The 23652-nt window shown below is 38.2% G+C and overlaps 1 protein-coding gene across 7 annotated transcripts in view; it reads right to left on the bottom strand.

The window, feature by feature from the left end:
* ABCB5 (ATP binding cassette subfamily B member 5) overlaps positions 1 to 23372 on the bottom strand; it is a 38418-nt gene extending 15046 nt beyond the window's left edge. For 2 of the 7 annotated variants that reach the window (XM_010712758.4, XM_085226165.1), the window contains exons 1-17: positions 21744 to 23356; positions 17642 to 17708; positions 16514 to 16601; positions 16355 to 16400; positions 15288 to 15441; positions 14833 to 14899; positions 14416 to 14607; positions 13124 to 13295; positions 12003 to 12127; positions 10865 to 11042; positions 10265 to 10378; positions 9374 to 9484; positions 6864 to 6989; positions 5510 to 5713; positions 4457 to 4627; positions 2083 to 2244; positions 1626 to 1865 (exon numbers count right to left, since the gene is read on the bottom strand). In XM_010712758.4, coding sequence (XP_010711060.1) covers positions 1626 to 1865; positions 2083 to 2244; positions 4457 to 4627; positions 5510 to 5713; positions 6864 to 6989; positions 9374 to 9484; positions 10265 to 10378; positions 10865 to 11042; positions 12003 to 12127; positions 13124 to 13295; positions 14416 to 14607; positions 14833 to 14899; positions 15288 to 15441; positions 16355 to 16400; positions 16514 to 16601; positions 17642 to 17693 — 2202 coding nt within the window. In that variant the 5' untranslated portion in view covers positions 17694 to 17708; positions 21744 to 23356. Of the gene's footprint in view, positions 1 to 1625; positions 1866 to 2082; positions 2245 to 4456; positions 4628 to 5509; positions 5714 to 6863; positions 6990 to 9373; positions 9485 to 10264; positions 10379 to 10864; positions 11043 to 12002; positions 12128 to 13123; positions 13296 to 14415; positions 14608 to 14832; positions 14900 to 15287; positions 15442 to 16354; positions 16401 to 16513; positions 16602 to 17641; positions 17709 to 18457; positions 18679 to 21743 lie in introns of those variants that run through there. The other 5 variants (XM_085226167.1, XM_085226166.1, XM_085226164.1 and 2 more) reach the window with 5 other exon arrangements.
* Between the last annotated feature and the right edge of the window lie 280 nt (positions 23373 to 23652).

Below are 23652 nucleotides of genomic sequence, written 5' to 3'. Positions count from 1 at the left end.
TCCAGTTCAGCTGAATGCTAGCGGGTTTGCAGTAATACAACTGAGTATAGATGTCATCTATGCATCATCACCAAGAGCATGAAAGAGGCATGTACAACAGTGAGTTAACCTATATCTCCTTTGAAAGTATAAAAATGCCCTGTTCTGCTTTACTTATTTATTCAAGTGCCTGTGCCTTCACAGGAGCAGTTTTGGAAAAGCAAAAACTGAAAATATTGGAAATGGGACAAAATGTAAGGCAGAGTTATGGTAAACTACTGGTTTCCTGGTTATTTTATGCAGTGCTTCAGACGCCAAATTAGGGTGGCTAAAGCCTCAGCCATGAAAGCGGACTGATTTTTTTTTAATAATTAATTACAACAGCTCAACATTTGATTTCTTAAATTTGTGAAAGTGATGAATAATTCATAAGCATGAATGTCCACAACATTCTGAAATGAAGTCTTAAACTATAGTAAATAAAGAGTCTTCTTTTCTGAAGATACGTATCTTCTTGCGATAACAGGAATCAATCAGTTCCTTCATATTGTTTGAAGTATGTGTTAGCCAGAATTCATACTCAAAGGAGAATGAATATAGATACAAAGTAAACAAAGGTTTATAAAAGTAGATTAAATAATCAGATGTTGCTGGAATCCAGATGAAATCTAAAATTTCATGGATTTCCAAGAATTCAAGATTTTTGCTTCAGAATTTCTTCAATTTGAGGGTACTGAAGTTAAAAACAAACAAACAAAAACGAAAAACAAACAAAAACCCCAATTAATAATTAAAAAAAAAAAAATAACACACAACTCCTCTCCACTTTTTCAGTGCATTTTACGTGAAAAAATACTGCAATCCAAGCAGTCAAAATAGGAAAGTTAAGCTTTTTTTGACCTGCCTACCTTTAGTCTAACCCAGAGATCACTAAAACTCTTCTATGAACTGTAGTCAGCAAGCTTTACTCAACTTTGACAAATCAAGGTTTGCTTTTAAAATTTCATGAATTTATACTTATTTGATATTGGTCAATTAAAGTGTACTATTTGAATGAAAATCTCCAAACTGAATTTTGAGAGCGTATACTAAGTCAGACATTGAGAGGCTGCAGGAAAGCAGAGCTGGGGGAGATAGAGTTGTTTTATTAACAATTCAAAATTTTACAGTCTTAATATATTTTTTTCTTTTTGAAACACATGCACTATGATATTCAAAAGTGCATTAAAGCTTAGCATGCACATCCCATAGATTATATTATCCACTAATATTTGCAGTGGTGAGTACTACGAGGTAAAGAAGAATCTTGCAACTGAAATCTCACATTTTAATTGGATAGAATTAAAATTTCATTGACCCTGAAATAATGTTCCTAGTTATAAGAAGTTTGACAAATCAACAACAAAACTTTCCCCAACTTTACATTTATCTCACTACATTCATAATGTTGAAGTGAAGTTTTGGTAAGATGTACATGATTACCTCATATTCCTGGGGCAAATACTCAACCTGGTGAGTACAGCCTGTGGTAGGATCAGAGGAAAGGTTACATGACTGTCAGCTATCTAAAAATAATTAAAATTACATGCTTTATGATTATGCTTACATACAATCACTAAAATCTAAGTGAAAGTTTTAATACCAACCTCCAGTTCTTTTTTTTTCTTCTTTTTAGAGGACTTTTTCTTGGAAGAAGATCTTTTACTCTTGTATCTGCTGGACCTTCTACGAATGCTGCCTCTACCAGTTGTCACTGGTTCTTCAAATTGATCTTTAAGGTTCAGTTTCTCCACAGAACTACTTTTGTCATTTTCCTCATATTCCTCGGCTTCAGTTTCTTCATCTTCTTCTGATGTACCATCATCTTGAACGTTATTGCTACCGCTCTAGTGAGAATTCAGGATATATGATCAAAAGACATTTTGAGCAGGAAGAAATAAGAGTGAAAATCATTTCTCATGACTGCTGCTGCTTCAAGCAAATGGCCATTGTTATTTATGGGCCAAATGTTTGGGTGTGTAATGGCACAACAATAGGCTAGCATCCAGAAGAAATGACACAGCTTGATGAAATGGATAAAAATGGTAAATGATTTGCCCTTACTTGCTGCATGACAAGAGAATAGTAGACTCCCTTCTGCAACATGAGTTCACTGTGAGTTCCTTGTTCAACCACAATGCCTTTCTCAAATGCAGCAATAGTGTCAGCAGTCCTGATGGTAGACAATCTATGTGCAATCACAATAGTGGTACGTCCAGTCCGAGCCTTGCAGAAAAACAACAGCACGTTACATTAAAATGTGCATGACTAAAACTGAAATAAATCAAACTTATTTTAGGTATTTGTAATTAAAAAAAAAATCTAAACTTAAAAAACAATTTGTACAAGTATAATTTTAGGAAGTGTAACATTTGCATGATTTCTGAAAAGACTTTACAGAAAACTGCAGAGTAGCGGAACACACTTGGAGTCAGAAAGGTGTTTTAGTCACTCCCCAAAACCCTCTTCCAGTCCTTTGAAATAAGTTACTTCTCAAATGGTCAACTAATACAGTCTCAATTTTGCAGCTAGAGTGTCAAAAGATAGGTCTGCAGATTAGATGCTCCAACGCCCTGCAGCTCCCACATGCAGCCAAGTTGTAGGCACATCTCTCACACAGTGACTGTGCACATGCCAGCCTGCAGCTGCCAGAGAAATTTCTTCCCTCCTTGCTGACACCTGGAGCAGGCAGAGATTTGGAGGAAGGAGAAACCAAAAGGTAGTTGTGCAACAAGTATGCTGTGTGGCCATGGAAACTGCCAAAAGTTACTTGCTACTCAAGTACAGTGCACTAGCACTGTAAAGGTGTGAAAGGTGTGGAGAAGATGACAGCTTCATAGAAGAACTACTCCAAGTAGATTTGGATTCTTGGGGCTCAGTGATTCGATGTGAGTCACTACAAGCCTGTGCAAGAGATCAGTTCTGGGTGGTTTCCACGCTATGCCCTAATACGTAGAAGTACAAAGTCTTCAATCACTCCAGCTGAGACTTGTGATCAGAACAAGCAAAAAGATGAAAGGTTATCCAAAAAGCATCTTACTATATGCATCTGCATACAACTGCTCAGAAGTGGTGTGCATTTGTGAGGTTAATAGCTCCTCAGTTGTGGAAATGACTAATGTTAGCACCACTTCTTTTTCCATTAAGAGAATGTGAGAAGAAATTCATAAATCCCCTTCAGAGACTACATTGATGGACATCAAACAGCTCTGCAAAGATGAGTAAGTTATGATTCAGGGTTCATTTTGATGTGTTTTGGGAAGATAGAACATATAGAACAATTGCCTTACTTTGACAATCTCTGTTATCCACTAAATCAAACAATAAGCTTCTGGAAGAAGTGAGTACGTACTCAGAATTAAAGAATATGCAATAGCAAGACTAGACTATAGTTGAAGCAGAGACATTATAGTGCTTGTCTTCACAGTAATAGTATCACCCACGCAAGTCAGATTAGATGAATGTTACTTTGGCATCTTCTTACTATCTCAGATTTAATAACATCAGTACAGTGACATGAATATAACAGCTACATATTACCTCAGGTTTAAACTGACTGGTGATGAAGGTGGTAAGTTCTGTATTTCCCTTGAGCCATACTTGTAACTCATATCTCTGTTCATAACTACTGAAATGAAAGGCAGGATTTTTCACTTAGGTTTTTAAAACATTAATTATTTGATACATGAAACAATACTCCAGTCCAGCTATGCAGGGTTTTTTTTTTTTTAATTAATTTTAGAAAAGTGTCTGTCTTTCACTGTATCCTGAAAGTGTTGATGTAATAGGGTTGTGAGGAAAGGACTGTGAGCTGGAGGGTCTAAGGTACAGGTATGACCTAGCAGCTCTGCTCTGCAGTACTGTCTGCCCTAGAGCAGTGGGCTGATTAAAAAAAAAAAAAAAAAAAAAAAAAAAAGGAGCAACAGATTATAGTAACTGGCTCTGCTTTATGCTCTGTGTAGGGGTCTGAGGTGCACTCAGTTTCTGTAAAGAAAGAAAATGGCTCAATTCCAAGAACTTTCTGAAAATTATGAAACAACTGTACAACAAAGAACCAGTATGAAGAACACTATACTACACATTGCTATTATTCAATCTGAAAAAGGCCATTCAATCCTCATGCCTTGCCTTCATAACATGCTAACCATATTTCACCAACAAATGAACAACTGACTTGAAAAGGAAGCAAAGGTTCTAGCTACATGAGTATAAATGTTTTCTTTTTAATGTTATTGCTAATTACTATAGACAACTGAAATGATTCCTAATTAGAATTGTTTTAAATTCCATTTTAACCCTAAGACTGGGGTTAAATCTAAATTTTGTTTTCCGGTTTTCATGATTCCAATGGAAAGCTGCTCTGAAAACTGTATGTTAGTTTTTAATTGCTACTGCACATTTTTATGGTCACTGACAGCTTCAATAACACGACCCTTACCTTATCAAGAGCTGCTTGAACTACATATTCACTTTGAGTATCTAGAGCGGATGTAGCTTCATCCAGAAGAAGAATCTTTGGATTTCTTGCCAGGGCACGAGCAATAGCTATTCGTTGCTTCTGTCCTCCACTCAGCTGAGCCCCTCTCTCCCCTACCATGGTGTTAAATTTCTGAGAAAAAGGTTAAAAAAAGAAGTTGGGACACCTCTAGAAACAAATCTTCACTTCTCTGCACTACTATAAGCACCCAGTTTCTAGACAAGAGATATGTTTATCTGGCTGACTTAAACATAATCAGAGCAAACACACAACTATACCCATATGCCTAGGCCTTAGCTAAGCCCTCCTACTCCCATTACACAGCTGACATGTCAACATTTGAACTTATGTTTCTTTAAAGTCCCGATCTTTACTGTTTGCCTAAGAACGGTCCAAATCCTGGATTTTTCCCATGACAAGCCCATAAAAGTCATCTCTGCATTTGCCAAGGACTGTATATATATATATATATATATACACACACACACACATACATACACACACATACACACACACACACATAAATACACATATTTATATATGCACACATCTAATAGGTGTAGAGCATCTAAGGGAGCTCAAAGGTGTGTATATCAACTTAGGGAAAGCTAAAGCACTCAGCTGCTAAAACCAGCCTTAGTTCAGGTCACACTTTTTCACTTTCCTATTTTCTACTGAATGCAGAGGCTACTTCTGACAAAGTACTAGATCTCTACATCTTCTCTTTCAAAGCCCAACTGCTCCCAGGCTATGTGAGAACAGCATGTGGGGTAACATAGCTTCCTTTTTCCTCAGTTAATGCATTGATATTTTTTCCAGACTTAGGCACAAATCCTTCGAGGGGAATCAAACAAAGGCAGAGTGTCCCTGAGCTGAAAGTTGCTGAAGGCTCGTAAGAGTATTTTGGGCAGTTATACCACAACTTAAATTCTCATGCTCTCTCTGCCAGAAACAAGACACCAGCCTAAATGGATCTTTCATTATTCTACTCCAAAAAAAAGTTCATGAACTCACATCAGGCAGTCGAGATATAAAGTCAAAAGCATTGGCTTCCTTGGCTGCTTGTTCAATTTCAGCATCAGAAATGTCTTCTCTGCCGTAGCGAATGTTCTCAGCTATTGTTGTTGCAAACAAAACAGGCTCCTGGCTCACAATACCAATATTTTCTCTTAGCCACTTTACATTAAGTGTCCGAATATCCCGACCATCTAAGGTGACCTGAGATTAAAAAAGTATGTCAGAAGCTGAGGAAATGCATTCTTGTTTATACAAAGTCAAATAATTGTTATTAAATACAAGGACAAAAATGGTGAAGCAGCAACAACAGAAGTTTTTGCATCCGCTGTAAAACATATAAAATGGTGAGGAGCAGCATAACCAGAGAAGACGTTAGGTTTCTATTCAGTAACTATTCAGTCTGAGAACAAAATTGGCTTAAGAGTTTCCCAGCTTTCCTATAGGCTTTTTACCATGTTTACATGCCTCCATGCCACAGTTTATTGTCTTATGGTCTTTCCAGCTGTAGCTATGCAATTGCTTCTGTGGCTGTGCTTTACCCCACAAAGAAACAATCCAATTCAACTTAAAATAAATGGAAGGTCCTTTTCCTTTTCCTAGATCATTTGCAATGTTATCCTAAAAATATTTGGAAAATCAGCACAGGAGATGAACAGTAAATTGAAACAGGTAGGAATGAACAACCACAGAAATATCAAGTTTAAGAAGCTATTGTGCTGATAATTGATAACTATCTTGAATGCAGTGATAGTTCAGTATTTAAAAGCACTCAACTGGTAGTATTATTTTTCTCCATTTTGTCTCCCTCTTGGAAGTTTCTGAGAAGCATTTACCATTCCAATTGCATGGAGCAATGACGGAATGATGAGAAATGGTGGAAAGTTTTGCTGTAGTATAGCAGATAGAGAAAAATAAGACAGGAAAAAGACTACTTAAGTAGGAAAAGTCTCTCCACTTTATGACCAATGAAAAAAAAAGAAGCAAAACACAATAAAGTTTTGTTGGATAATAGTTTGCTTTAAAAAAAAAAAAATACAGTATCTTAAAAAAAATGTTAATGAAAATAAATTTGAATAGATACAAGTTTATAGACTTATGGTATTTACTACTTTTGGTATCACAAAGAAGGGGAAGAATAATAATAAGAAATCAGGCCTCCAGAAAAAGATAGTTCATTTGAAGTTTAAATCATGGAAATACATACATACGAAGAGAAATGCTCAGATTTGATCAACAGTCAAAGATTCAGTCAACATGGAAAACTCACGCGTACCTTACTAGTGTGTTGTGTTGCTCCCCAACCCTTCCCCCTCCAAATCCCTTAAACTACATGACACTTAAGAGCACTCACTTCTCCTTGGTCAGGATCATAGAATCTTTGCAGGAGCTGAACAGTGGTGCTTTTCCCACAGCCACTAGCACCAACTAAAGCAATGGTCTTCCCAGTTTGAACTTTCAAGTTTAGACCTTTGAGGATCTAGAAAAAAAATAATTATATCTCGATTTCACAAATTTGATTAGAAAACAGCCTATCAAGGTAATTGTAGCAATAATCAAGGCAGTGGGAAAGGGGCATAGTTTAAGTGCTGAGCATTATCAGTAAATTAAGCATATCTGGGAATATTCTGGGGGAACTGATAGAAAAAGAGTCTTCATTTGTGCTTGTGTAGTGTTTTAGTTTTTGAAATAGGATGGCTACATACAACCTGTCTTTTGGGAATGGTTTCTCTTCTCTAGCTCTTCTAGCTACCAAAACCAAGCCTGAGAATTATTTGAGAAGATTGATAACTGGAACAGACCAAATTCATGCCAAGAAGCATTTTAAGAGTTCCCTCCAGCACGGACAATTGCATTTCAGTGCCTGGGAAAATTCCCAAGAACACACATACCTACTAATAGAGACACAGCCCTGGTATTCTAAACTTGATTGCTGTTTCTGTGATTGGTGAGATCTGGCAGCAGATTTGGGGACTTATGTTCTCCTGATTCTGTATTTTCCAATGTTTAGTTATGAATCTCGATATAAAATGTTTAGCACCTTTGAAATATTATTGCTGAGAAACAAGTTTGCTTTCCTCTATTTTTTGAATGTAAATGGCTGTTTTGACAAGGTAATAGTTGGAAAGTCCTTAATAAATCTCCATCCTTATTGCTAACAGCCTCAGAGAACTATGAACAAAATACAAATGAATGGTACCTTTGTTGCCATTTTCACATTTGGGAATATTTTACCTCAAAAGATGTCAATTTTATATATGAGTAATGCTGTGTTATTGCCAAAATATTTGGCTGCCATGGGAACTCTTTTTGTTTATACCAGGCTGATTTATAATTTTGCCTACACATTTTTGTAATGAGAGATCAAAATGATTGCAATATTCCCCTCCCTTCCCTGTGTCACAACCAGTGAGGTCTGTGTCTTCCAGAAGCTGATATCATGATACCTACATTACCAAGCTAGAGCTACATTCTGAATACCAGGCACAAATAGTTATAATCACCCAATAGTCTATTTCTAACTCTCCTATCAGGTATGGTGTTATCAAAATTAACTGGCAATTGCTGGACTCTTAAAATTCTGATCTAGTTTAGTCTACAAAGGGGAGATTACACCATGTTACATCAATTGCCTAGGAGACTACATAACTTCTAAACATCTTTGCTGTTTCTTTTTGACTCTATTAAATAACTAATACTATTAGCAGGGAAAGTTGTTGACTCAGTAGACTTGGGAAGGATGACAAAACATTCCTTATTTTCCTCCCCTCTAGCTTGCAGGCTCAATACACAGCTTATCTGCCTGGAGAGTATTTCTAGGAAGAACAACTAATGGTCTGATGAAGGCTGCCCTGTCACCTCTGGTTTCTGAGCCAAGAGTAAAATAAAATGCCTTCAGTTAGGCAGAGAGCCCAGATCTGGATCCATCCTTTGCTGCTCTTTGTTCTGGAAAAGGATTTGATGTGTGATGGGACAGACTCCAGATAACTGAAGTGAAAAGACACATCCGAAGAAACAGCCATAGTGAAACAAACTTCCCTATCCTCGTCTGTCAGTTGGCATGCTCAGACCTCAATTGTTGACACTTGAAATCTTTATTTCTACAGGTTTCTTAATCATCAAAGAACTGTGGCAAATCATTCTTTCACCATTACAAATGTCTTCAAAGGATTACAAACTGTTGGTTTATCTCTACCATACTCAACAATACACAACTGTATCACCACAGGATTAGATCACCATGACAACGAAATAACACTGCACGATACAGTTACTGAGGAAGTTCAGCTGGCAGAGGATATGAACATTTACTTATTGAAGAGCAATTTTAACACTTGTCCAGAATAACATTTGATTTCCTAACGAATGTTTGGAGAGGCAAGATTGGATTCATCTGGAGGCACATTGTTATAAATCCTAACTATCTCACAGGTCACTTCCTCATGCAGCAAATCACACCAATTCAGAACAACCAGGAGACTGCAAAGAGCAACTCCAAGGCTTAACTGTAAGGTGTGGGAGTTTTAGTGACAAGTACTGGGGGGGTGGGAACAACAACAACAACAAAGAAAACCCTTATTTCATTTATCATCAATCTTGTTCACAGAATTTCAGAGTAGGAGCAACACATAACCTTTTCTTAGCTTTGTCCTGCACAGAAGAATAGTGCACGGGTGGTGCCAGTGGTAGTAGGTAAACAGCTTTATCTTTTGACATTATGTTTTCTTTTCTTATTAGCTCACAACCTCCCAAGATAGGAATGCATTTAGCATACAAGAAAAGCAACAAAAGGATTAGAGAAAAAATCATGGACAATGGCTGCAAGATTAAAGTACAGCAGGTACATCTGAAATTTACACTTACTGTAATATCAGGCCTGGATGGGTAACTGAAATGGATGTTCCTGAATTCAATTTCTCCTTTGAGCTTATCTGGTTTGTAGCCTTCCTTAGAACTGCTATCTATAAGCCGTTTCTGGAAAGAAGTTTTGAACAGATAGTGCTCATTACTTAACTTTGGAACTATTTCTGCTGGATACATTGTTCAGTACATAGCTGCTGGCTTACAATGCATCACACCATTGCAAAGCAGTTACAGATTATTTGCAGGATGCTGAATGCAGGAGAGCCAAATTTTAATTCTACATTTATGGTGCATTTTCAAATGCAAACAAACAAGAATTGTAACTGAATAACTTATTATCTTGCAGACAAAACACAGTGCTCAGTAGGAGTTTTACACACATTTAGAGAGGAACGATGTAGCTATTACTGTAGAAATTCCAGAGTTCTACTTGTTTTAATTATTTTATATATACAGATATCCAACTGCTGCACAACAGCAGGTTGAGATTAATATAGCTTCATTAGCAGTATTTAATTCCAAACAAACCTACAATCAAAGACCAAAACACCACCTCAGTCAAAACTGTGCATATATGCATTTAAGAAAATAAACAAAAACGAGCAGTGCCATAACTGCTTTCCCAATGGAGCAATAAACATAATATTAGAGAAAACTTAATGCACATATCAGATCACCCACCACTCATTGTAAAAATAACGAGGCAGTTTTCTTCATACGAATAGCAATATTAATTTAAGTGCTGGGCATCTATAGAGCTCATGATCTGTTTTTTTGTTTGTTTGTTTGTTTGTTTTTGGTGGGAGGGGAGGTGGCTTTTTTTTTCTTTTTTTTAAGGACAAGGTGAAACATTTAAGTCTGGTTGAAATGCTTTTCTCTTTAGATTCTTACCTTATTGATAATTTGATATACTTCATAGGCAGCCCCACGCGCATTAGCCACACTCTCCAAGTTGGGAGCTGCTTGTCCTAGGGAAAAAGCTCCAATAAGCACAGAGAAGAACACCTGCAAGAGAGAGAGAAAAGCCTTGACGTTAATAGTGATTACAGACTCACCAAGCTGTCAAATACCCAGAACAGCTCTGTGCACCCTTTCTACGGAAACTAAATGTTCAAGTGAAAGGTGTATTTCAGTCACTCCTGTCCAATCCCACTTTTTTCTGCAATGATTGGTAACTTTTTTCACATGTGCTTTTTTGGCATGAAGTATTTTCTTTTTCTGCTTCTACTCTTCTTTTTTTTTTTTTTTAATCATCATCTATAAACAGAACTCATCTTTCTCTTTTACTCTCCAGATATCATCAGAATTAAGAGACCCTCAACATTTCAAAATTTAGTCACGAGTTTCCTACTTGAAGTCCATAAATGGTGTTAATTTAATGGACATTTCAGATAAAAGAGGGATCACAAACACTTCTTACACGTGAACGGAACTCTCTTGATTCTGCAGAATTTTTTTTTTTTTTTTTTTAAGTTGCACTCTTGTACTTACAATTAACACACGACCAATGTCATAATTTTCTTGCTCCTCAGCAGTGAGCTTTGTTCCATACCAAAATGCAAGTGCATAGGATCCAAAAATAAGAAATTGGGAAACACCCAGAGATGTGTTGGTAGTAATGGATTTTTTCACTCCAACACGTCTAGCAGCTTCTAGATTAGTATCATATCTGAAAATAGATAAGGAAACCATAATTTGACATGCCATCAGATGGGTGTATCCTATGCTCTTTTCTGGTTAAGAGGTTTCTCCATCACAAAAGCAATTAAATTCTCACATAGCATACACAGTATTTTTGACAAAGGACTAACAGATATAGAATTCCTTCAAATGATTTTGTTTTGACACATGCTGAGATCATCTAATCTTGTCATTCACATTTTTAGATGACAGCACTACAGAAGGCATACTTTGAAAACATTTACGTAGCATGACTTCATCATCATGACAAAAGGAAGAAACGTGGGTCATCCAGCCCAGGTCTTCTGCTTTGCCTTTTCCAGCTGGATGATACTGGTGACATACTGTATGTACATAGTGAATATTATCATTTATTTTGCAGATGTATCTAGTAACAAGTGTTACATTTGTGATTAGCCACATTTCGCTTGTAAAAGGTAAGTTGCTAGATTCACGTGACGAGGACCAACACTGCATTATGCCAACAGATGTTATTTGCAAATCATTACAGTAATAAAAGGTAATGATGCGATTCTACTTAAGACCAGTAACCAGTGAGGCTTAAATGTTAGCCATTAATCAAAGATCAGAACAGTAGTGCATGTTCTAAAAAGTCATCTATTAACCACATGCTTGGCTATATTTGACACTAGGTAAAGACAACCTTCCCACCACTTTCATTTCTAAATTAGACTCCAGATCTCACCCAGAAGAGAATTTTGTGTCTATGCTACAGTGATAACACCAAACAGCCTCTACTGACTGTGACTAGTTATGTTTATCTTCAGGTGAGCTATACACTTACAGAAGAATAAATGGTCACCAATGAGAATCTCACTGCCTTGCCTCTCAAAAAACAAACAAAAAAACCTCAACCAAAATAAAATGAAACCCACAGTCTCACACACGTTCCATATTTTAAATACAAGTATTAGTTCAAAAAGCTTACTTTGCTAATGCCTTCTGCTGTCCATTGAAAGCCACAACAGTCCTGATTGCAGTCAAAACCTCTTCTGCCACAGCTCCTGCTTTGGCATAAGCAGATAGCTCTTTAGCTGTAAGGGATGCCAGAAGCTGGAAGTTGAAAACTGTATGTTACTGCAGCATACTGAAGTGATATGCACACTGTATTGGTGAATAAGAGCGATCAACAGCCAAGGGAAAGGACAGAATTTAGGAAAGAAAGATCATCTCCTCTGGGCCCTGAATTACTCTCAACTCCAGCTTTTCTCATTGTGTCCCTACTGCAGTTAAAGACTGCATCACATCAGCTGATGACTTAAGATGTTCTTCCTGGGCTAAGGACAGTCTACAAACTACACTGCTATGTGTATGGGATCAAGGAGGCGAGCTGTAGCTGGTTGGGCCCCCATGAAGAAGTCTGGGAACTCTATTTCATAAGGAAGAATTTAATGGACTGTAGCAATAGCACTGTTCTCTAAATAATGCGAATAAAGAGCATTTTTTCAGAATGGTTCTCAGAGCATATTAAAAAAAAATAAATCACAAACAGAGGTGTTCGGAATCTAAAACAGCAGTGAATATTAAATTATGTATGCTAATCACACTACGCTCCCAATAGTCTTCCTATCTTCTCTGAAATACTTGAAGAGGGAGTAAAAAAAAAACTATGTAAGTAACAACTTGGAAGTGCAAGCAGTAGCCATAAATGTGGCTACAGTACATGACAGGGGAAAAACTTCTCCCTGTCTGAAAGGGAAAACTATATGTACTCCATAGATGCAAATCTTAGCAGCATGAAGACTGGTAAATCATCTGCAAGAAATGTGTCTTCAGGTAGTGTTCTCCACAACAAAAATACTATGCAAGGAAGATGCTGATGCAGATCCTCCTTCTGCCACATGACGTGGAGACAGACTAGATGGATGGGAGGAATGGCATGCAAGTAAGTGCTTGGGAACCCACAGAACAACTACAGAAGCAGAAATTATATAGGAAGTGTGGAACAAACCTCCCAGCTTAGAAACAACTCTAGGTTTATCCCATTATGACCCTCCTCTCTGTATATGAAAAGAACTGTTTTTGTTTGTTAACCCCAAAAACACTTACAGTTGACCAGACTGCAGCTGATGCAGCAAGCAGCGGACTGACTGACAAAATCACCAGTGTTAGCTTCCACCCATGGACAAATCCTATAATAATCCCTGTCAGAAATGTGGAAAAAAACTGTACAAATATACAGATCTTATCTCCAATGCCTTCATGGATGGTGTTGATATCACTGCAAATAACAATAGTAAAAAAAAAAAAATAATAATTGTTAGCTTTCAATAATTCTACCTCTCCCCTATTTCATCCTGTGTGGCCATTTCCTAACTGGCATACTAAAACCTCTAACCGCAGCTACTGAGCAGTACCACTAGTCTCTCTGTTGCCAAAGCACAGCAGGCACCTATTTTTTAGGACTAGTTTTCTGTACTTTCTACCATTTCCTGCTGTTTCTGTGCCCAGTTACTAGGTCACTTGTGACCTAGTTTCCTTACCCAGCATCCGAATGGAGTAACACAAGTAAGCAGCCAAACTGCTTCCTCACCTCCTGTGACCCTCTCCAAACCACTCTTTCCTCTGTGCTCTCCAATACATTTCACATTCCTAATTTAGGTTACAGCCTCAGAGAAAGCGTTATCTCCATTCTATCTGAAAACCATTATTTGGAAGAACCTCTGTTTTTCCATGCATACTTCCTTTCCCATTTTCTCTTCAGTGAGTACAGACACTAGAGCTGAGAGGAATTTCATTTTGGGTTCTCTTGCACTTTTTAGGACATAGCTCTGATCAAAGCTGTCTTAAGACCCAGAAAAGTCTGAACTCGTACATATAGTCCTATTGCACCCTGGATCATAGTCCTAAAATCTAAATCCACTGAGGGATATGGAAAAGTACCAAGGACTAAGAGACATTGGACTGAGTCCAGCCTGAGGTCTGACTTGATAAAAGCATGAGTTCGTTTCCATTCAATAAAGTGTCAGAGCTTTTCAGTATTTGTAAATAGCTGAAAACAGCAGATCTGTTTGTTTAGTACTGTCTGCCACATACTTCATAAATGCTACAAAGCCCACGTCAGACAAGTAGAATACTTCATTTCACATCATAACCCTTTCAAATGCATATATCACAGAAATGAAACAAATGAAGCGGGCAAATAATAATGAGTTTCTCCCTCAGAAATATCTTAATTTCACTGTGACTGAAAAGGCTTCAGTGGTTTTGTTCATTTATTTTTTTAAAATAAAATCTCTGTAGAAAATCTTGTAAGCATTTAAACAAAAACTGTCATTTATCTTCATGCTCAGGAGGTCAAAAGCAAACAAACAAAACCAAAAAAAATATAGAGTCCTTACTCAGTAAGTCTAGTGTTCAGTGTTCCTATCTGGGTACTATCAAACCAAGCCATCTCCTGATGGAGCACTGCAAAAAAGAACTTCCGCCGAATCCTTGATGTTTGCCTTGTAGCAGCTATCAAAAATGTCCATACTTGGACGGTGCTCAGGATCAACACAGCAAAGCCAATTCCCACATAGTAGTAAGCAAACCTGTGATAAGGGAACAAAAGACCACATAACCTACTGCTTCTTGTGGGAGAGATTACACAAAAAGCAACAATAATTATGTACCCCACCAAAGTAAATACGGAAATCTGCAGCGCATTACAGTGAAGCCCTTCTGAGCAGGTAAAAATTTGGATTTCACTCAAAGGGATCACACGCATACAAATTCCCCAAATGTTCTGTAAATGGAATGACTATGACAACTCTTACTTTGTCATTTCAGCTTCTATATCTACACCTGTAGCTGGTTGGCAACTGGAATTATTTACTGAAGGACCTGTGGGGAAAAGAGTACTTATGAATGTATCATACATAAAAGATAAATTATGACAATATAGGGTTACCACTTTCAAAGTGTTCTGTATTTTCCAATTAGGGCAAGACATGTGGCAGATACACATTTATTTTTCTCTGAGTTTCTAATAGCAAGTAGCTGACAAATGATGATACAAAAGGTTGTTCGTTCTCCTCACCATCCCACACAAGATGAAACTTATTCATAAGGCACATGCTTTTTATTTGGTTCAAGTCATGACAATTGAATATGATCAAGTAATTTGCAAAAAGTTGAATTTTGTTCATCATGCACTCATTCTGACATGTACCAGTCTTAGCTCCGGTAGCAAAACATAATGGTATGTGGAGAAGTCTAATTCTAAATTTACCTTCTGACATACTTGAGTTCACACCACTTAGAACAAAGGCATTTGTCATATCTCCAAAGATAATGATCATGAGTGGTAATCCAGTACCATTAGCAGCAGCTGCGATCAAACCAACTACCATCAAAAGTATATCCACCCAATCAGCATAGCGGAACTACATGAACATTAAAGAAAAAGAGTAAAGTTATGCCTGGCAGTTCGCATATTAAATACAGTACAGCAGACATACCAAACACATTTCTATCTACGTATTCTAAAAAGCAGCAAGACTACAACTAAAAGAAAAATCAGAACACAAGAAGAATTTCGTAGTAGGTCCTGCATATATACAGTATATTGGAATTTAAACAAGAGTGAGTTATTGATCAGCACCTGGCTTGGATCTACTGGAAGACAAGATCTCTAACTGCAATTGCACCTTAAGGCTTGCTTATCCTTAAATATTTCCTCACCTTGGAAAAATAAAAAAGAAAAAGAAAAACAACAACAACAACAACAACAAAAAAAAAACAACAAAAAAAGTGAATATGAACTTCAATAGCTGTTCCTGGATGTGATTCATCTGAAATGAGAACATTTTATTCTTGACTGTGCTAAACACACTTCCAAAGTGTAAACAGACATGGAATAAACCACAGAACAATAGGAGTTCTCTTATTTTAGAAAAAGCAAGTCTGTGTGTAGAGTTACTTAGGAAGAGCTGTTGGGTAGAAAAAATGGGCACAAAAACATAACCCTGGCCCTCTCAAACAGCAAGTCCTTCAGATATCAAACACAGGACAAACCCTTTTTAAACAGAGCCCAGGCAAGGGTGTGCACAGTACATATAGCCTAGATCAGCTTCAGCACAGGTAAGCCTCATATTCCAAAATCAATTCCTTGTTAGTGCTCTAAGTGCTTCCAATACACTAAGGTGAGGACTTAATGTAACAGCACCAATGATAATACTTCATAGGTCTCAGGGTTTTGGGGTGTTTTTCTTTTTTCAATTTATGAATTGCAATTAATAGGCAATCAATCAACAATGACAATGACAAAAGAAGTAAGCCACCAATCCAGGCACTAACCAGTTCAAAGATGCCAACCACCTTTTTCTCTGTCTTATCTTTTTTCCTAGAAGACACAGAATACAATTAACATAAGCTTTTTCTAGCAAAATCATATTAAAAATATAGCCCAGCACCCAATATACCCATGGCCAATCTCCTGAATTCAAGAAGTCCTACTTTTTTTTCTTGGCCTTCAACTGGTCACTTTCTTCAAGATTTTCCTCATGTTGGAAAGAAGGGTCATCATATTCTGTGCTTGTGGGATCTGCAGAATAAAAAGCAGATTTTCTTAACATAACATTACACTTTTTTTCTAGTAGTCTGTTACAGCTTTTCCTGATAATTCTTTTGCATTTCAAGCTTAAAGACTAATATTTCCTTATATTCTTGGACAGACCAGTCTCTTCTTTTTGAAGTTTCCTTTCTCTTCGATTTATCTGCTTCTCTCCTGAAGAAGCTTCCAGCTAGATTTCTGAGATAAAAACAATTAAAAATATATTTACACAGACAAGCTATCAAAGACTAAATCAACTGAGCAATGATTCAATGCTTACAAAAGTGACTGCAAAAAAGTTAAGTCCTAAAGAAATAAGCAGAATTACTTATAGTGAAAGTTATAATTGGTGTAGGTAACATTGAATACAGGTGAGTTCACTCAGGAATCATGCGTTTGCCTGTAAAAATCATCACTATTACTTGCACTGCAGTAGTTGTCACACGTTCACCTCCTTTGTGCTACACAAGAGGACTTCTACCCCAGAAAGCTTAAAACCATAAAAGCGATAGGATGGGATATAATAAATGGATAAAGAAACAAATGAGAAAAGGGCTCAATACACCAACAGTTTCCCATCCAGACTATGCTTGACTGCCGAGTAGAATTTTCTGTATACAGTTTTTCATATTCTCTCATCAGTCAGTTGGAAAAGACTGACTTAGACAACCATATAAGGACTTCTACCTTAACAAGCCTGTCTAAAGAACATTTTCCAGCCCAGACTAGGACGCACCTAAATAGTTTTATGCAGGTAAATGAATGCTGTTGAAGTCAGTGGAATGATTCATGCATTAATGTCTTCTAGGTGGTGGCTTTAAGTTACTGAATGCTCAACAGAAACCAAGTGGGCTGAAATCAGTAGGAGAAAAAATCAGGTATGTCCAGCAAATTTTCAGCAAGTGTACAGACTCAGATACTGTTCATATGCTGTCTCTATGGCAGTGAGGAAGGATTTATGACGCACTTTCAGATACACTTATGGAATATACTCTGTAAGTGCACATGCTGTTTGCGTGCCTGCTACTTACCAGTTTCAGAAATGTCCTTTTCCGTGAAATTTAAACTTTGATTCACTGTCATTCTTTCTTGTATATTCTGAGATAAAGAGAAAGATTAAACAAAACGTATGCAGAAAAAAAAGAAAAAAAAAGTGAAATTCCCCCCTTTCCCCCCCAAAAAAAAGAAAAACAAACAAACAAAAACCCAAACAACTCACCTATCTAACACCCCACAAAGCCAACCACCGAAAGTTCCACATCAAAACATTTGGAAATAGTAGCTATTTAAAGTGTTCACATTATATCTGCATTTCTTCACATGTCACTTTATTTAAGTAGCACAATTATCTGACTGAAATATATGATAAAGAAGCACGTAATAGTGTGATTAAAGACTGCCTTTGAGGAAATCTTACTAATAGAACCTGTTGCTCTAACTTGCACCATCTCAGCAGCCTGTTTTAATAGTCTCTAGATGATCCACATTTGGATTAGTGTGGATGATCCATTACAGGATGGAAGGTTTCCATCATTAGCTTGAACTAAACTTAGTGGACAGATGTAATACAATCATGATTATCATGCTAAGGACCAACGATGCGCTCATGTATTTTGCCATGTGCCTGCTAAGAAACGTTTAGAGGTAGTCAGCAACTGAGGTGCCAGCCGTGCCCAGGCTTTACTTTATGCAGCTTAACACATACATGCAGAAACACACATGAATTTGATGAAGGCTAAAATGATAACAAAACACATAATCAACCCAACATTAAAAATACATATCTAGCTTAAGCATCCTCAATTAAGGCTCCTGGTTGTGCCTTTCTTCGTATTATTTCAGCTTACCTTTACACCTCGTGCTGTGCCCTTTCTTTCTGGTGACCACGAGGACCAGTCCCATAGAATCCTTACCTGCCGCTGCCCGAACCCCACGCTACCGTGACTGCCAGCCCGGCCATGCCCTGTAGCTGCCTCCCGGGCGGGACCGCCCGCACCCCGCCACGGGCGGGACCGCCCTTTTGCCCGCCCGTCTCTCGGCTGGCAGGTGGAGGTGGAATTGCAGCCTGGAGGGAGAGTTCGGGCGGGGGGTTGGGCTGGCAGCAGGCACCCACAGCGAGCTGCTCGGTACGCCTGCCCGAACAGCGCTTTCTGACTTGGTTCTCACCGTTACTAACGCTGGAAGAATTTTAGTTTGAAAAAGTTGTCGCAGGGACCACTTCTTCAGAGGAGTTTCCCTCATCCCCTATTTTCAGGCACATGGAGGTGATTAGATATTGAAGAAAAGTCACTCGCCCAGGGGGAAGAAAAAATAAAATTGTAAAATCAGGCTTGTGAGAGCACATCTGATTTGGGGAATTGCTTCACTGCATTCAGTGAATTTCAACTAGGAATAAAGATACTGATGACCTTTGACTGGACCACTGAAAGTGTTTTCACTTCCCACTTCTAAGCAACATCAGGATCAAAGCTAGCTAATTTTGTTGCTGTTCTCACAGGAACTAATACACAAAAGCATTGTGTTTTGCTCATGTAATTCTTTTCCGAGAATTTGTGTTGGGTTTCATTCTAGCAAAACTAAAGCTGTTCTTTGCTTTGGGTTAACTCAATGGGCTTTCCCCCATCCCCTTAGAAGAAAACAGGTACATAAAACAGATTTTCTGTGCAGTCCTAAAATAGGGGTTCTTCCACACCCTTCCCCATCTATACCAAAGTCTGCATCATTTACTAACAGTAATGACTTTAATGTTTTGAAAAATAAACTCTGCTTTTTTCCCTATCCACTCAAATACCACTGTCCCAAAGCTGAGTCTCAGTTAAGCTAGTCAGTGAGATAACTGAAGTAGTTCTTGAATCATGTTTTCAGGGCTAAACCTTATTTAGTTTCCCTCTTTAGCCTTCCCCATGGGGTTCAGGTTACATTTTACATATTGGTTGTGGTGCCCTAAAAGTACCACAGAAGCAAAGGCATTTTTAGTCTTCATTGGCTTCCACCCACTGGGACCCTCTGTATTTGCTTGGTTTCCAAATTACTGTGTGTCAGGCTTGTTACTTTTTAGTACTTTCTTATTTCATCAGCATTACCCAGGGCTTATGTTGCAGACTCAGAGTTAGGCCTGAATAACACACATCAGCAGCTGCTTATGAAAAGCTTCTGCAGTCATGAAGAATTTGCATTTACAGAATTCAACTGAAGGGAAAGAGTGGTAAACTGAAATGTTGTGCTGCCCCAGCCCCAAGGTTCCCAGCTACATGCACTATTTTCTTCAAAGGAAACAGGTTTGTTTCCTTGTTTGCCTGAGAGGGAGCAAGAACGACTTACTGTATCTGGGCTTTTTTTAAAATAGGAGATTAGCTGTTAGTTTCATAAGTGACCTACCACCAAACTTAAAACAACTGATCAGTTTTAGCAACATCCCAGATAGAAAGCAAATGCCTGATGTGGATTTTATGATAGGTGTGGGGCTGCAGAGCACATAGATAGTATAATAAAAGTAGAAACTCTCTTGGCCCAGTTTTCAGAGCTGCTGCACAACTTATTTAAAAGAAGTGACAGTTGGTGAAGGTTTGGTGCCTTTGAAACACAAGCACTACACTACAAGAAGTGTAGAATATCCAGAGTTGGAAAGGAACCATAAGGATCACTGAGTCCAACTCTTGGCTCCACACACGACCACTCAAATTGAAACCACATTTCCAAAAGTATTGTCCAAATGCTTCTTCATCTGTGGCTTGATGCCATGACCACTGCCCTGGGCAGCCTGTTCCACTCCCACTGACCTCTGGTGAACAACCTTTTCTGAACACCCAACTTGCCACTCCCCTGGCACAGCTCCATGCCATTCTCTCGGGTCCAACTGCTGTCACCAGAAAGCAGAGCTCAGCACTGCTCTCCGCTCCCTGTGAGAGCTGCAGCTGCCATGAGGCCTCCCGCTCAGCTCCTCTGCTCTGGGCTGAACAAATCAAGGCGTCTCAGCCACTCCTCATACATCTTGCTTTCTAGACCCTTTGCCATTTTTCATGGCCCTCCTTTGGACACACAGTCATAATTTTATGTCCTTATACTGTGGTGCCCCAAACTGCACACAATCCTTCAGATGAGATCAGAAGCCTTACCAGTGCAGAGGGCTCACTTTTCAAAACCTCATCAACAGTTGTTAATACACATAGCAGCACCAAAGTGACAGTTGCCATTCACATCCACTCCTCTGTGCACTGCACACAAGGTAAGAGAAAGCCTAAGACCTGCCCAGCTTAGAAAATTGAGTCCAAAAAGGGTGTAATGTGAACTCTCTCCTTAAAGAAGTGGTTGATGCCCCATCCCTGGAGACTTCCCAGGTGAAGCTGGATAAGGTCCTGGGCAACCTAATCTAGCTATGTTGTCCCTGTTCAATGCAGGGGAGTTGGTCTAGATGGCCTTCAGAGATTCCTTCCAACTCTAAGGATTCTATGATTCTAAGTGTAATTACAATTAACTGCTCCATACTTCAGTGAAAAATAAGATAACATAATCTGATGTTTTTGCAGACACAGAAATTCTGGACTAAAGGAGAAGGAGAAGAGACTCCCATCCATAGAGAAAGGAACAGAAGTAACACAAGTAATGAATAAATTGTAGTTAGAAATAATGCCCTGGTAACATCTTGGGGTCAAGTATAATAAAGTACAGTTTGGAAGGGAAATGTTATTTTGCGTTTTATCCAAAATGTGTTTTAACTTTAGAAAATACTGCATCTGAAAAGTATCCTTACAATCAAACCAGAGAGTACGATTCCATGCATTTTTTTTTTATTTGTCCAGAAGCTGTTAGCAATAGGAAAGAAATGAAATTAAATACAATCATGTAATATTAATTAACACCACCCATACTGACTGAACTAGAAGAGATACCTACTCTGAAGGACAGTTATTCATAATACAGCATAATTAAAAACTAGCAAACAATCCCAAAAAGTCCTTAAAAGCACAAACTAGAAATAAGAACTCATTTCTCTAGTAAAGCAGTAGAATTCAGAGAACATAATGCATGGTATGTTAAAGTAGAAGACATCTGACTTTAATGGACTATCTCATCAAAATAGTAATCAAATGCAAAGAGGGAGTTTTATATCATACAAGCTTTGTTGCTACTTACTGATATGCAGAAGAACCAGCACTTCTGTTTGTGGTTTATTGATCCTGAAGAAAATACATGGAAGTCAGTAAATATTTGTCAATTTAATAGAGAACTAATATTACTGGAGCTGGCTGGCCAGTAGAGTGTTCGCGCTAACCCTTAGTGCCATGTCATATATATAACAACAGGAGACAATAAAGCATTGCGTGCCAAAATGAGCAAGGTCATTCAAATAAACCAAAGATATTTTTTACAGCTTCATAGTAGTTTTTCGTAAACATGTTTCTTCTGGGTACGTGCAGAAGTTCAGACCGAGGCACTCTGTTTTTGTTCCCAAGTTACACAAGCCCTTTCCCAAGTTCTAGATCAAGCCATGATCTGTATTTTTCCACACAATCTACCCCTTTATGGATTGAACTGAAACATAACTTTTTTGAAGATAGCTGATGTGCACTGCTTCCAAATCGCACATAAACAATAGTCTGTGCAGCAACTTATAAGGCAAATAAGAAAATCCAATAATAGTGTACAACCATTCCTCCACCATGAATGAAAGGAGGCTCGCCAGGTAGAGACAGAATCATATTTTAGTTGTTCTATTTATTTGGATCTTCTTCTGAGGCATTATGTGAGTTACATTTTTGAAAACATCAAGAATACATACACTACACAATCAGTGTTAATAATTGTAAGGAACCCCTTTGAACAGCAGTCAGTGTGTCCAATGTGGTTCTCTAATACAATTTTTTGTGTTCTAATTCCTGGTTGATCAGTCCAATAGCTTGTTGGGTTACATTTAGTGCTGCTGCAGTATGATTAGCTAATGCAGGTACCTGCCATTCAGTAGAGATAACTTCAGCTTGTGGTGAGAAGATAGCCATAGCATAGAAACACCAAGCAGTCCATTTATATTGATGTCTGGTGAGAAAGGTTGGGCAATTCGTTTGTGGTTACTTGGAATGTATTGCACTGGGTACATAAAGCCAACCCCAAGTACATCATCCAGTCTAGTTAGATGATAGGTATGGCCAGCAAACCCACAAAGAACCTCATAGTATCATATGCTTAAAAGACTTATGAGGACTCTTATTCAACGGTTTAGGTAAGGTAATATTCTTACAGCAGAGTTGGGTAAAGCCCCCAAATACACATCAGTTCAATCAGAAGAGTTTCATTCAACACAACATAGCATCTAGAGTCATACCCACAGCATTAAAGATGAGAGCCAGCCTACATCATCCTGTATACTGTGGGATCCATAGGGTGATGAGGTTGCGTGTGGTTCCACAATCAGACTTCATTCATTACTTTGGAAACTGTTTCACTGAAGGACACCCACCCATTTCTGCTTAAAGTTCTATTCTACTGAAGAGCTTGGTTCCACTGTGTCTCATTCAGGCTAATGTACCAAGATAACCCTTAGCTTGCATCTGTGGGTAAAATCGTATAGACCCAACCATCAGTCTCGTGAACAACATGAGTTATACGAGTTGCCCAGTCAGTAAGTACTTTAGCCATGGACCTTAAATGGAATAGTAGCAAAAAATCCATCTTCCAAGCTAATATACAGTCAACATTGCAATCTTGTGTCAATACTTCTGCTTGAAAAGGGTTATGACCAGATTGGTTTTATCAGACTCTTTGTCCTGATACTGGAGGCTGTACAGATGTAACTGGTGACATAGGAGGCACCTGAATCTATCATAATGATATAATCAATATTCCTTGTACAATAAAAATTGGTGTGTTGACAAGCATTTTGGTGTGTCAGATACAGAGCACCTGATGGGTTACATAATTTCTCTTTTCCAATAACATAGGAGCAAGGAGGTTGCATGATTTTGGCCTTCCTTGAACCTCCCATGGTCATTGTACTACGTGGTTAACAAGGTCAAGGTCAACAGGGGCAGAGAGCAGTAGGTTGTTC

The sequence above is a fragment of the Meleagris gallopavo genome, chromosome 6 (genome assembly GCF_905368555.1).
Source record: "Meleagris gallopavo chromosome 6, MGAL_WU_HG_1.1, whole genome shotgun sequence".
NCBI lineage: Eukaryota > Metazoa > Chordata > Aves > Galliformes > Phasianidae > Meleagris > Meleagris gallopavo.
This window is presented reverse-complemented; position numbering and strand designations above follow the sequence as displayed.